This window comes from Phalacrocorax aristotelis, chromosome 3 (assembly GCF_949628215.1).
Source record: "Phalacrocorax aristotelis chromosome 3, bGulAri2.1, whole genome shotgun sequence".
Classification (NCBI taxonomy): domain Eukaryota; kingdom Metazoa; phylum Chordata; class Aves; order Suliformes; family Phalacrocoracidae; genus Phalacrocorax; species Phalacrocorax aristotelis.
The window spans coordinates 121,146,377-121,161,599 of record NC_134278.1 but is presented as its reverse complement, the minus strand read 5'-3'; the positions used below and the strand labels follow the sequence as shown (position 1 = coordinate 121,161,599).

Here is a 15,223-nt window from a genome sequence, read left to right as displayed (position 1 = left end):
TTGCATCACTGAAACATGCCTTTCTATTTCACCACAAGCATGCACAGCTGGAAGTGCTGAAAACATGTCACAATTCTCAAACAGACTTCTCAACTCAAAAAAAAAAAATGTATAGGTATTAACAAACTAGCGAACTTGCTAAACGACATTCCAAGTAAAGTCTATTTTCACATAAACTGAAGTCCATTAACTTACAAAATACCACAATAAAACATTTTTAAAGGACACTAGCAAAGCTTGTCTCAAAGGTTTTTAGTTTTCTGATGTGTATCTGTCAATACATGTTCCCTTATTTATACATCTTTTAAGCGCCTGTCAGTGCTTGGTGACCCTAAAAATCATGCAGAGATACAAACAACACAAAACCTTAGTTCAGTCTTTCAACACTAGATCCTCACCAACAATATTTTAATTAAAAATATGTAAGTCCTTTAAAATACTGACTTTCCCTTCCTAGCAATAGTTTTTGTCCTTTTTCTGATATTAGCTCAGTTACCAAAGGGAACAGGAGCTGATGAGACTATGCACTCCATCAGTCTGTACATCCTTCCCTAACAAACTCCTAATGGCTGGGCAAACACACCATGATGGAGAAAAGACTAAGTACGTATACACTTCCCACAGAATTTCTGAATCTAGTTTACTGACTAGGAGAGAGACATCCCTGTCCATCCCCCCCTGCAACTAGAGTTTCCACTGAAGGTAAGACAGTCATTTGAGTTGAGCTTCAAGCCAGTCAGTAAGCATTCGTGTAGGGACTGGCTCGTCCATACCAGCCCAGAAGCAGGCAGCCTGCTGCCTGGACAGCAGTCGCAGCACGGCCCGGAGCTGGAAATACCCCGTGGACCCTGGCAGGACACTGCATGCGGTGGTCCTAGGCAGGGGGCAGAGGAAGGCTGGGATTTCAATGGTAGAAGGACACACAGCACAAATCCACTGGAAGGCAGGCTTCAGCAGGGGGTTTTGCCCATGGACAAACTGTTTTCCAAGTGATACAATGGACAGAGAGAAACGACAACCCCCAGGACTACAGCAGAAGTTTAAGAATCAGGCACCCTTATATATGTTTTCCTCCCTGTAAATTCAAGCAGCTGGGGGAAGCAGTGGTAATCAACCACTAGGTCTGCATATATAGTTTAAAGTATCACTGGAAACACAATGAAAAGATCAGACTGCTTAGCAGTTTTCTGATCTTTTTACTACTTCACATGGCAACAACACAAAAGCAAGTAACAAGGGTCATTTTTACAGGCTTTGTTGCACTGCAGCACTGCAGATAACTGTACAAAAATAGTACGACTCAAACAGCAATGGCCTAAAACCAGATGTTGGTGTTTTCCTATTTCCCTCCTGCCCTTTCCCTTAAAATCTGATACACAAAAGTACTTAAACGTGCATTTAAGATTATAGTAACATTGCAGATTTTGCCAGGCCTGAACCCAGGGCTTCAATCATGGGGTTTCATCATCTGCTGTTGTTGAGTCTTAAGTAAAGCAAAGAGAGTCACAGCTGAAGGGTAAGGCACAGCTTCTTGCAGCTCTCAGGCTTCATGCTGAAAGCCACTGCCTCCACACTGAGATAGGTGCCTTCGCAAGTGCTGCGCCTGCAGCAAAGTCAGACACGCCAGCTTTAACCACTACTGCCTCTTGCCCCTGCTCCCTTCCCAGTACCAACAAATCAATTTGTTAGCGCAACCTGATTTGCTTCAGGAACAATCGGAGGTATTGTCAGAAATCAGAAGAAGATATATGTATCTGAGCTCAAATTCCTGTACCATTTCTTTCTTCTTCTTTCATTTGTATTACGTGCAGGAGGAAACCCAGGCTTCGCTAAAAGGTCTGGTTCTCCTTTGACATGAGGCTACCGGAGTGCTTCAAGCTGCAAGCCTAAAGACGTACCCAAATTCCTACCTTTAAATTAATGCCCATGTGGTTTTTGTTCAGTGAAAGACCCTAGACAGAACATCCAACAACTTCAGAATATTTCTGCAATGCAAATAAAAATATGCTAAAACAATTCTTAAATGAGTAACAGAAATTTCAACAAGCTTCCTGATTCTAGCTAAAAATAAAACAAATATTTTATTTAGAAGTACATGGGCTTTTGAAGTCTTCAGAGTTTGCCAAACTATTCAATTTCTCATACTCAGGCACAGAGATAAAAACTCATCAGGGCTGAGATGATCACAGGAAGAGCCTGGCACAGGCTGCTCTCTTTCATATGCCCTCATGGTTTTTCTGCCAAAAATAAATACATCTGATCACAAATGCTAACTACTATACATTTTTCATTTAAAGGCAACGACCTTCTCTGCTCCAGTGTACCATACAGTATTTTAATATCATTGTGTAGTACCAAATTAGTTTAATTAGTTAGCAGTATCAGAGAGCTAATGATTCCACTTGACTATTTGGATCCATTTGACCTGACATAGATACTGTCATTGCATTAAATACTCTAAAGTTTACAGATATCTAATTCTGTCTCTGATCGCACCAGTAAAGTGATAACCTAGTAAGTACAGAGATGTACTTAATCTCTAGTAAAAATTGTAACATTAGTGGCGCAGGAGCATAGTGTGCACATGTACAAAACTATCGCCCAGCAACTACCTGGCATACACACAAGTTTTTTGTTTCCATTACTCTGAACGTGAACTTCAGTTCTTTCATTGCTAACAGAAAGGCACTCCCCAAACGTAGCCAGCAAATTACAGTTTCATGGTGCATAAACCTCAGGCAAGGATACTGTGAAATATTTTTGCTCTGCAAATAATTACATCAACTATCAATTTCATCAAGTGACCCTACCACTGAAGACCATACTACTAATAATAAACAGCAACAGAAGCAAGCACAGAATAAATCTATTTGAAAATCAAATTTGTTTGATGCACATTCCTCCTGAGTTATTTTAGAATATCAAAGCCTCAAAAATATTCATATAAGTGTTCTCATAAACATACTCAGTGAAAGTTCATTAACCTTATTATTATCTTTGAAGTTTATATTTCAGAGCACAGTCTCGCTCTGCATACCACAGAACTGGTAAGACTATGTGTGCAAAAGGAACAACTGGGTATTTTAAACAACCAGACAAATGCCTTTGTAATAGGAACAAAACTATTTTTAATTAAACAGAAAAACATACTGGCAGAAGCCATTTTCACGAGTTATTTTTCTATAAAGAGCACATTCTGTGCCAATATTGCACAAAAGCAATTCCTATGATCCTTGAAGTTAACCATTCAACTGAGGAAATTCAGCTGATTTTTCACTCCTTTCTCAAAACAGCAGTGGACAGAGTAGACACTGAATGACTACAATTTCTCTAGTTACAATACTCCAATAAGACATATCCACCTCCATGAGCATAAAAGCAAAATACCTGCACTTATATAACTCTATATATATGTGTATATATATATAAAAAAATGTATTTATACCTGCAAAATACCTCCTTTATTTTAGTAGCTCAGAATAATATCTTGACTGAAAGACATCTGCCATGTTGATTTGGAAAGATTCAAAGCGTATGCTTAAAAGTTAAGAATATCTATATTTTCTTAACTAAATATGATGTTGAACATGGTGTAGAATTGAGAGCTGCACTTCTAATGTAAAATAATTAAGAAATCTTTTTCAACAGAGCAAGAGTAATGTAACAGCTTTTTCTTTCTCACCCACTCCTAGTACACTGACATCCAATCGACTTCAGTGAGGTTTTTTAAATTCCAGAAAGGTCCTCAACGTGTATTTTTTGATGTTATCCTCAAAGTGCTTCTCCGCAATGTCCTTACATAACCAACCAGTGGTTGAGCTCAAAAAGTAACCTGATTAATGTACTTGCTCTGATTATTTATTTTAGAGTTTCTTGAAACCGCGTGATACTGCCAGGGAAAAATCACACTTGTATCAAGTAACTTCAGAATACCATATTTTGTATCATCATATACAGGCTCTTATTTCAATTCCGGTATTTGTCAGAGAAGTACCACATCAACAACCACATATTTTTAAAATTCCAGTTCAACAACAACTGAAAAAACAGTTTGTATCATTGACATTGTAGCATAAACATATTCTGCTCATTCGTATGTCTTCCATTTTCCTTTTATTTGAACAAAACAAAAAAAGGAGAAAAAATTCTAGCTTTTAAAATTACGCAGCTCAACTGGCAGATTAACAATGTAAAACAGTTGGGGGAAAAAAAAGACTTTATCAAAATAGAAGGGGTTTATAGCAACAAGTAAATTCTTAACACAAGTACTGAGATAAAATCAGCTTCTGTATATAAAACAACTTAAGTCAAATTGAGTTTCACTACTGAGTAAGATAAATTCATTTTCTAAAATCATCCCCCAAAGTGTTGATCATTACAGGAACAGGACTGGGTTTAGAGAAAACTGTTCCAGTTGAATTCCCAGTACTCGCTTTCTCCACAAGCTGTTTTGGCTCAGTGTTTTAATGCTATTTAAATTTTCTTAGTTATCTCTTCAAAAAATAAGTTTGAAAAAGACTTCTACTTAAACACAAACAATCAGAAAGTAGATTTTTCCTACGAGTCCCTTCCAATCGCTTCATTTTCCTATTTCCGTAAAACAATTTTTCAATAAAAGGCAGAAGTAAAAAGACAATTCAGGATAAACTTCTATTACATTTTCTCACATTATCTTGAGTCATATAGCTACTTTTCTCTTGAAGGCCCAGGAAGAAAAGAGGAAAGGAAAAGATTTGCACATTTACATAACAAAAGAAGTCTTTGCTGAATTTAGGTTGGTTTGCAAAATTTATTTGTGGCCCACTGACAAATTATAAATGAAAAACCAAAGTTTAGAATAATTCATTTGTATTAACACAAAAAGGTGCAAAGAAAAACATGACTAACTTCAAAGAGCAGCAGTCCTATGACTATCAGTTGAAACCACCTTGCAGAAGCCAGATTGTTCAATGACATATAAAGACATACCTTTTTATCATATACATCTTGCCAGTTTACTCCAGCAAAGAAACTATGACGCATGATTTCTTTTGCATCATCTGGGCCTCCACCAAGTCTAAAGAGAGTGGGGAAAAAAATTCACATTAAACAAGACTTACTCTTAAAGGGAGATTAGGTTATTGTAATGGTTAGAAAAGTGACCATTTGTTTTTGACTCTCTGGGAGCAATTCTCACCCACCTAATATGTAAATCTTACCTGTTTAATATGAATTCATGTGATCTTGAGAGAAAATGTGATAGTAGAAGTATCCATGCTGTGGTCTATTCTATTTGATTAATCCAACTGTTCACTATTGTCCACAATGAGCTTTTTTAATAATTCATTCATTTAAAAAACATACTTAAGTTTAGTTTTCTTGAAAGATGAACTAACATTCTGGCACTATTAAAAACCCAAACCAACCAAACAATGCTGATGTAAAATTTTTGCCAAGGAGGTGCCAGGCACTGAATCAGTAATGACTCACACATCATTTTTATACAGTGTTCACTGCTGTTGCATCTGGGTGCTGTAACAATTAACCAATTACCATAAAATAGTCTCAATCTGAGTCAATTAGTATAAATTAATAAATTGTAGGCCTGCTGAGAAGGTTATTTAAAGGCCATTGTAAAGAACCACACTATTCACTGTGGCCCATGGCTTGCCAAAGCCAGACTCTGGCAAATCATAAGGCAGAGTGAACTTGTCCAAGGTGACTGGAGCTCATGGAAGTGGTCACTGCTGCCAAAAGAGGAGGGTCCCACCCCTGCCCATACCTCTCCCCTCTCACTTACATCTACAGCATCATTCCCACCAACAACTGTGAGCTGAGTCAGCTCACTGACCTGGGAGAAAACTAACTCTGCAGTGAGAAATCAAGAAAGAACTGGCTGGTTCTTGTTGCGTTAGCAAGTCAAATTTGACTCAACAAGTTTAGTGAGCTCCCTTGAGCTGCTGCTGTTGGTGGAGGAGGAACCACACATCCAGTGAAGGGAACCTCTGCCTCCTTCAACAGCACATGGACTTTCAGAACTGCTCAGCTCTCATCTAACTACTTGTTGAGACCAGCTATCCTACTGGTCTAACAGAAAGGTTGCAACAGACAAAAAGCTAATCTTAACTGAACAAGCAGCCCATACATGTTAAATACTGATTAGAAGAGTGATACAAGTAGTTTCTGTTTCATTAAAAGGAACTGCTAAAGATACAAAGACAAATTTTAAAAGCAACCTTTTCAGTAAGACAAATTCCTCTCTAAAGCATTTTTTGCAAGGAGCAGTAATTCCCACAAACAAGAAAAAAAGGTCTGTATTGGTATTACCCTGCTGCCAAATTACAAAAATATTTTGTATTACTACCTCAGTCTTACAGTAACTGGGTATAAAGTTATTCTCATTTCCAAGCTGTATTCCTCTTTGTTTCTCAACTACTCATTGTAAAATTCTCTATGTCTCTACTAAGCATCCCAGTTAGCCTGCACTCTCCAGCCTTCTCTCAATATCTTCCCACCCAGCTGCTCAGAGAAAAGATGAGTTGCAGTTAACCTCCGTGCTCCCACCCTATTTAGCATTAGCTAACACCGGAACCTGAATATGAATAAGCTTGTAAATGTAAGTCTAATAAACACTACTGTCTGCAAAGATTAATTTGAGGGAAGTATCTTTTCCGTTTGAAAGGTTAATATATTTGATGGGTCAGACTGTTTGGATGTTAAACTGCAGTAGGAGTTGTTACAGGAACAAATTTTTATTTTAATCTCCATGTATTTGGTAGGGTGGTCACAGTTTGCTTTTACTGCATACAGTAAATTCAGTTAAACAGGCATTGCTGGGCAGCAGCAGAAAGGCTGACCGCTTGCGCTGTCCTGGCTGCTGCACTCAGCTGCGTGCAGGCAAATCTCTGAGAGACGCGGCAACCAGTCCTGCCCTGAGTGCCAGCGAGCAATGCCCACTGCTGAAAAGTTCTTGAGAACAAACAGGTTGAAGGAGGACTAGAGAAGAGAGACAGACAGAAGGACGCTTGCAGCTGTAACACACGCCAAGAGACTCAAAAGAACAAAAGAGAGATTGGAGAAAAGAGGGGACCTACAGACAAATCTCACTAATTTACAGAGATTTGTTTGAGAACCAGAGGGCAATGGACACTGTTAGTCCAGTGCAGGAGCCACTGGAAAATGGCTCTCCTCGGCAACAACCCCAAAGGGAAAAGACCACCACAAAAGGGCACAAGCAGCAGCTAGGTGAGACTTGGTTTCAAACCACTGTATTTAAATTTCACTCAGAAGATGTATTCTTTCACAAGTTTCTAGTTTACGGGGTCCAATATGTGATCTGTTTAAGTGCCCTAATAAAATTTATCTCTGGCTGTCTATACATGTCTCCTGGCATGATCACTTCCAAGAAAAAATTGGTGTAGTCCCCATGAAACACTACAGTCAACTCAGGGTTAAGTCATACTGTGAAAAAAGGTTTAGAACTTTCCCTTAGTTCCAGTACACAATCTAAACCTGAAAAGATCCCTATGTTTCCTGTGAATGATTAAATATGTGTTCTCTTCCACATGCCTTTTCCCCTTTTGCTTGTTAAACTCACTTTATATATCATTGCTGTACTGAAAAAGTGGAAATCTGAGACGGTATGGCTGCATATGGCCCTTTCCTTCAGGCCATAAGGACATTCAGGCAGGAAGACCAAGCACCACTGGCCTATTTTTACATTACTCAGTATAATTAGGGTATTTATTATGCCCGTATACCCAAGGAATTTCACTTACCGCTTATTTGGATCCTTTATCAGTAGGCCTGATAGTAATGATTTTGCATCTGCAGACAGAGTTCGAGGAAATTTTATGTCCTCCATTAGTATCAGTTCAAACAGTTTCTCATGATCTTGGTTGTAGAACGGTAATCTTCCACACATCATTTCATACATGACAACTCCTAATCCCCACCAGTCCACTGCACGACCATAGTCATTATCTTCCAACACCTAAGACAGAAACCAAAACCCGCTGTAAGACATGCACTATTTCAGACACAATCATTTCACTCTATTTTCTGCACCTCTGTATGAATGTGTTTCCAAGACTTTATTTTTACAGTGTGCTCCAAGGACTCCCAGAACCTGGCTCAATACATGCAAATGCAGTACTGACCCACACAGCTGAGCTCAATGAAATTCCAGGCATACCAGGGACTGTACTGCTGAAGGGAAAATATAAAATTCACAATGATCAAAATGATCATGACTGCATTTTCCCCTTTCCTAAGTCCTCTACCATCCCATTTATAATGTACACAGTTTTAGAAGGAGACACTTCATCTATGGGCACTACTGCCTTGGTTAGCGTTCTCCTGGGAGAAGTGAAGCACCTCCTTGCTCAGCCACTTCCTCTCTCCTTGCCCCACCTGTAAGAATAAAGCCTCAAATTCAGAAAGACCTTAATGTTACTAAGATGGGCTTAGCTTCATTATGATCTTTGTTTATACTAAAAGTCCTCAATGAGTTTCTCATGACAGTTTCATTAGTAGTCCAAGCAGCTGAACAGTGCTAACGCAAAGAAATATGACAATGTTTATATGATACTAAGTTTACCAAGAGACTACTGTATTTGATACTATATGACTGTAGAAATATGGTAACACTGATATAATTTGTTAACATAATACCTCCAATAGTGTGCCTAAAAACAACCTACCCCACAGCCCTTCTCCCAGCAGCTCCAGAGAACTGGAATAAGGAATCTAAGCAGTGCGTCTTGACCTTAATACACTTTCATATTAAACTGCAGAAATGGAGACAACATAACAGCAGCATACACCCATAATGAAACTATAAGCAATAAGGAAACCGAAGGCTACTGAATATATACAGATATGATTCCAATTTCTGTGAATTTCTAGAAGATCATACCCTTTCGCTCAAAGAAGACAGAAGTTAATAAATGGTAATACAGAAGGCACTACAACTTTATGTGCCAAATTGCCAATATTTGCTGCAGAAAGATCTATTAAAGAGGCAAAAACCTTAAAACAGGAAATTGGACTTAAACAATAAACAGTTAGAAAGATCAAAGAAATGCAACTAATATAGTTGGACTATATAAAGAAATAATTCTTTACAAAGAATTGTTTCAGTATCATTAAAAGGCAGATTCTGAAAGGCAGCATGTAGGACTGATTTAAAATTTTTAAAAAAAACAACAAACCCAACCAAAGCCAAACCAAACCTAATCCACAGAAAACAAAACACTTTTTACAACACACCGGCACATCCAGTCACCACCACCAAGAGCTCACCCAGATTCAATCTGTAAGTAGACACACAGGAACGGTTATTTTGATATATAGTAGTGAAAATCTGGTGACATGTAGTAAAGCCTTCAGGCTTTAATGAATAAGGCAATCTCTAACAGATCAGAAATAAACTTCTTCTATGAGCACATCATCTTGCGACTGTCTAAAAAGTGTAAGATGACTTCCTATAATTTCCTCTGAAGCAAGGGCAAATGCAGTCCTCACCCATCTGGGGACACTAAGGGGACATGACCACATCATAGGATACGCTACCCTAGCCAGCCCTAACAAGGTCCGTCAAGCTCTTTTACCTGCCTCTCCTCTTTCTCCCCCAGTAAATCCCCAACCCTGCTCTGAAATATCTGGTACAAGCTTTTAGCAGAAACAAAATGCAATCTGATTCAGTTTGGCAGTTTTGACAATCCCACAGTAATCAATGCATTCATATTCCTAGTTTTCACTGTCCTTAAGGATTAGTAGTAGAAACATGATGAGAAGTGTATTACAAATCCCTCTCGTGTATATAAGATTAAAAAATCATAAATATTAGCACATTAACACATACTATTTACATCTGTGCCAAAACACACAGACTCGTTACATCATTGATATTTCCAAATAGAGGGTGAAATTTTGGAAAGTGTAAAATACAACAAATTATCCGAATAAGTACATATGAAAAAACCAACTAACTCCTGCATTTTAAAATTAATTGAATGTTTTATGAGTTTGAGCATATTGCAAGCTATTTGCTGAAAAACTGTATGTGAAATCTGTGATGTTTGTCTTTAAATCACCATTTCTTCTGCCATAGAATCAAAGCATTATGTATTTGCACCGTTATCATTTCTCCTATTTGTACACTGAGCTACTCTTTTGAAGCTAGTGAAATATACAAAATTGTGAGGCAGTGGTAGATTCTTCTTACAAGTAAGCTGAGGTGTGGTTTGCATGTGTGATTTATAGAAGAAGGCAAAAGGAAGACAAAACATTCTCTGAACAAGGCAAATCACATGGCCAATAGCTAAAGCGAACTGTATCTGGGGCTTTACCTAATTTATTCAGGGCTTCACCTAATAATAATAAAAAGTATGAGCAACCTTTTACTGCAGTCCCACAACAGCAACAAAACAGTGGTACAAAGAAAGAGCCAAATGTGATTTTTAACCTCTTTTTACATAAAATCATAAAAAAGCATAAAAGCTGGATTAACTGCCTCCCGAACCCGCATATCACCAGCCGGGTTCTCATCCCCAGCTGGCAAAACTGGCAACTCTTTATTTTTGTTTAAATACCTGGTTTACAGCCAGCCAGACAAGCAAGAGCATCAAAAAGGTTTCATTTAGGCAAAAGAAAAACAGCCTGAAAATAGCATCAATCAAGCAAAATGCATCTCAACTTATTTTAATATAAATGTAATAAAATTGTGCACAATTCATTCATGGTAAATATACACAATTATTTCTTTAAGTCATTTCTACTCCTCATAGTGTTAAGAAACTCCAGAATTTGTAGACTGTGACAAATCAATGGAAGTGCTGGAGACCAGCAGCTCCTACCACCAAATCCATACAATTAGGGCAAGCACGAGAACATGTCTATACACACTGCCCCAGCATCACAGAATCCTTTCCAAACAATTCTTGGATTTGAGGGATTTATTTTTAATTACACTGAACATAGGTCAAGAAAGCTTCAACCCAGTGCTAAAATGAACACGACACACAGCTGCGAGCTTTGTACCTATGAATAATTCAATCTTTTGCCTGACATGAGGTGGATACCTGCTTTTAGAAATGTCTCCTTTGGATGTGAGGACTGATATTGCTGTCCCTCCAGTATTTCTGGGGTACCCCTGTGTATATGGGGTACCAGCCTAAGCACCTAGCCAGGCACAGACACAGTGGGAAGTTTGATCTCTTGGACTTTGTGCACTTGCCTTAAAAGCTGCCTCCATCAACTCCAGCCAATTCTTGTCCACGCCTGTAAGGACTCACAGATCTGTCTTCAAGCAAACAGACTGTCCTAACAACCCAGTCCCTTCAAGGTCACAGCAGGAAAGGCAACAGGCCGACCAAAACCATCACAAAGGGCACAAGCTCAACCATTCTGGTATCTGTTGTAAAGTAATATATTGATATTTTCTAGGGGTATCACACAGAAGGATTACATGGAACTCATAAGCTACTGAAAGTGCAGCTACAATGAGCTGAGACAGAGAGACCTGACTCCAGTCAGGTGCATTTTCATGAAGTAAAGATGAAGTTACGTGCTTTCTTCCACAAAATTTGTTTAAACAATCAGATCATTCAGACACATGACTTCCCTTACTGCACCTGCTTCACACACGTGGGGTGCCAAAATCCCAAGCCACCGTCTCAAGATCTAGGTAAGTTTTTAGGAAATGAGAGCTCCAGCACGACGTGACTTCAGTGTGCAGATAACATTTATAGTCACTCATTCCTGTTTTACACCTCACATCATCACTGCACCCAGGTGACTCCCTGGTGTTGAGTAAAGCAGGAGGCGGGCTGACGGCAGTTCAATCAGATGATGACATAGATTATAGGAAATAAAACTCGAAAAAAGACCATAATTTTAATTACTTGGGGGAATTTTACTCCATTTGTTTTTAGGGCTTTAGTTCAACAACTGGTTCTTTCAGAGGGAGTGCCAGCCTAATTCACACTCTTGTTTCTGTTCCCTCTCCACATCTTGCCTTACCTTGCCAAAACTATGCAACACACCACATCAGAGACTAGACCAGTACTAAGAAAAAAAGGGAAAAAAGTTTCACCCTGGGTTATTTTTCACCTGAATCAATTTTTCTGACCTAAGGCACTCATTTGCCACATGAACAGTTGTAGTAGCGCAAGTGAGGACACCAGGGCAGGCAGCATCGGATGCAACATTGCTGCAGAAAGAAACGCTTGTCAATCTCTGCCCCAAAGTTACATCACAGAAGTTACGCTGGCTCCGCCAGTTATTCCTGCACACAGACAGCCGCAGCAGCCATGCTCCCTTACTGGGAAGATTAAGGGCCTGATTCTTTTCCCAACCTGTATTTCTCTAAAGCACTCCAGCAGTACAAGAGGGTTCCAAAGTTTATGCCCATAAACTCATTGCTGCGCTGAAACCGCTGCAGTTTTTCCAGGCATTGACACTCCTCTAAAACTTACACCTACACCTGCAGTACGAGGACACAGCCTGGGTTTATATGGATGCTTTTAAAAAAGCTGCAGAGGTGCTACTGAAGTTTGTTATTTTTCTAGTCTTAAATAAATATGCAAGAGGTTAAGTAACATACACACTTTCTAATAAGCAAGAAACAATAGCCAGGCATCTGCTTCCAGGCACGTGCAGGTACTTCACTGCTTTTATGGATGTTTTAGAGGCACTGGACAATACTGTACTTCAGCTAAGAAAAAGCTATTTATTTACCTTAAAACTTTCATTTGTATTGTTGTCAAAAGGCAACTCAACTCCTTTTTAAATTTACTGAGATAGCAGGAATACCTACTATAACAAGGGAAAACAAAGTATTCTCTAGTGACTCCGCTGTCTCTGCACACCTTGGGGTTTCTGGAGAGTATTCTTGGCAATGACCAAGAATAGTGGCAATAGTGGCAATGAATAGTGGCAATGACAATAGTGGCAAAGAATAGTGGCAATGACAGTGGGACAGTGCTTGATACACAGAGCAAAGACCACCAAGCCCTACCTGCCAAATAAAAAATTCATTTCACAGCCTGAACTTTGCCTTTGTGATGACTAAGACAACACAAACACGTGGCAGATCACAGTAAGATCACAGTAATTCAATTGTTTGCCCCTCACACATAACAATTCATTTTGCTGAAAAGTAACTACAGATCAGAGAAGAAAAAGATCCTTGTATTTGCTTTATTGGCAAAAAAAAAGCAATGTTCTAATACTATTCCCCACTGCTGAAAAGTCCGGTGTCTTGGACTCAAAAATATTACTAAAAGTCATCAGTACCACTGAAAGTTTTCTCTCTCCCAGAAAACAAAATCCATTAAAAAGCCTTCCTCCTCTACCTCACCAAGTGGTGGTACATTTTCATCTTGAGGTTTATCAGTCAATGCATCTCCAGGTATCCTTTGCTTTAGGTACATCACTCTTTTAAGAGTCTAACATACAGTCCACAGAATTTGATGTCCATTTAATTTTTATGGTGAAAACCAGTGAAAAGATATCTTTTACCATCTCTATTTCTTCAGTAGAGCTGAAAGTTTTTTGGGAGGCAGCAGCTTGAGACACATCTGCAAACTCTTATTTACAAGGGCTTAGTACAGAGACTTAGGAAGCAGGCAATTAATTGAGTCAGCCAAAGAGTAGTCGATACAAACACATGCAATGCTTTTACAAGATTCTGTGAAAATAAGATTATTTAGGTTAGCGCCGTATAAAAAGTGGAGTCTGTGACTACCTTAGGTCAATCATGTATTTCTCCTTGCCTTCAGTGAAACTAGGATTCCCTGATACTCCACTAACCAGAGAATACTGAACAAGGTGTGACTGCCTCAGACAAAAACTGAGCTGAATGTAGAAAAATCCCTCTAATACTGTTTTTACGGCTCTTTTTTAAATTTTTTTTATTATTATTATTTATTTTTTTGGTAACAAAACATCCCTGATGGGCAGCCTCTGGAAGAGATTTTGGTTATACAGCAGAAATTCACACAAAGAAGAAATGTATTTCCCACAGATCTCTAAATGGTAGTTAGTTGCTGTAAACTCCTGGACTCTGAAAACACAGGCAAATTTAGCAATAACCTTGAGCATGAAAGGCTTCATACAATTCATTGTTAATCTTCCACAAAGGGTTGTCAGCATTGAGTTTTATCTTTAAAAGAACAATATCAAAATATTGGTTTCGTACTTTGTGCTAGATAACCAAGGCAACTCATTGGAAAAGCAATTACATTGTTGACCTAGTTATGGTTTCTCTTAATACATTAGATATAGACTTTGTGGTAGGACATTACAAATAGCTTGTTGCTCAATCAATAATTTTGACAGAACAGATGGGAAAATATTTAAACATCTAAACAAACTGTCTGCACACCTATGTTGTGAAAGAAAACTGAGAACTTGGATGTACCAATGTACTGTTAATTTAAGGGGAAAAAACTGTTTTCAATTAACCTTGCAGTTCAGGTGGAGTGTATGTTCCTTAAGCATTCCTGGTAACCCTTCACACATTTTTATTGCTACAGTGTTGGTCCGCTAAACAAATATTCACCCACGTATTATTCAACAAAAGTTAAAATGTGTATTTCCTAGAACTTTCTATCTATTGTTGTCACAACTACAACGAGAAAGTTTATAATCCAACACCAGTGAACAAAGGTAATACACATTTCTTTATAGAAGCAGACTTCTATCCAAATGTATTAAAGTCCTTCCTGCAGAAAGGCACGTTTGCCAAGTATTATAGAAATCTAGTTACTATAACTGTATCTTGGTATGAACACTTAAAGTATTGCTGCGCCAACAGTAAAAACAACTCGAATGAATGCTCATTGCTTTTATTGTACAGAGGTGAAAAGACAAAACGTCAAGTTTATAGATACCCTGGGAAATGGATACCTGAGAATTCAGTCAAGGCAGGAAGTTTTCTGTTACTGCTCTAATTTTTGCAGCTAATTTTTCTCCATTTTCTTCCTGGCTTGCCCTGCTGTTTTACTTCTGGTCCTAATGCAGACTATCTTCCTAATACATTTTTATACTAGAGTTTTCCCTCATCTTATCTAGCTCTTTGTTATGTAGCCTTAAAAAAAAAAAGCAAACTAAAATTGTTTTTATTTGCTGGCACACCTTGTGCTGCATCAGAAATGATACATTCTGGTATAAATGTGAATTAAGCAAAGCCTTCTAAAGTAAAGAGCATGCAATACTAATTAATGCGTTTAACTTCCTA

The 15,223-nt window shown here is 38.4% G+C and overlaps 1 protein-coding gene across 3 annotated transcripts in view; it reads right to left on the bottom strand.

The window, feature by feature from the left end:
• The window catches only part of AKT3 (AKT serine/threonine kinase 3), a 153,397-nt gene that overhangs the window by 9,303 nt on the left and 128,871 nt on the right, over positions 1 to 15,223 (bottom strand). For all 3 annotated transcript variants that reach the window (XM_075089395.1, XM_075089394.1, XM_075089396.1), the window contains exons 11-12: positions 7,758 to 7,972; positions 4,969 to 5,056 (exon numbers count right to left, since the gene is read on the bottom strand). In XM_075089395.1, the coding sequence (XP_074945496.1) occupies positions 4,969 to 5,056; positions 7,758 to 7,972 (303 nt within the window). The remainder of the gene's footprint in view (positions 1 to 4,968; positions 5,057 to 7,757; positions 7,973 to 15,223) is intronic.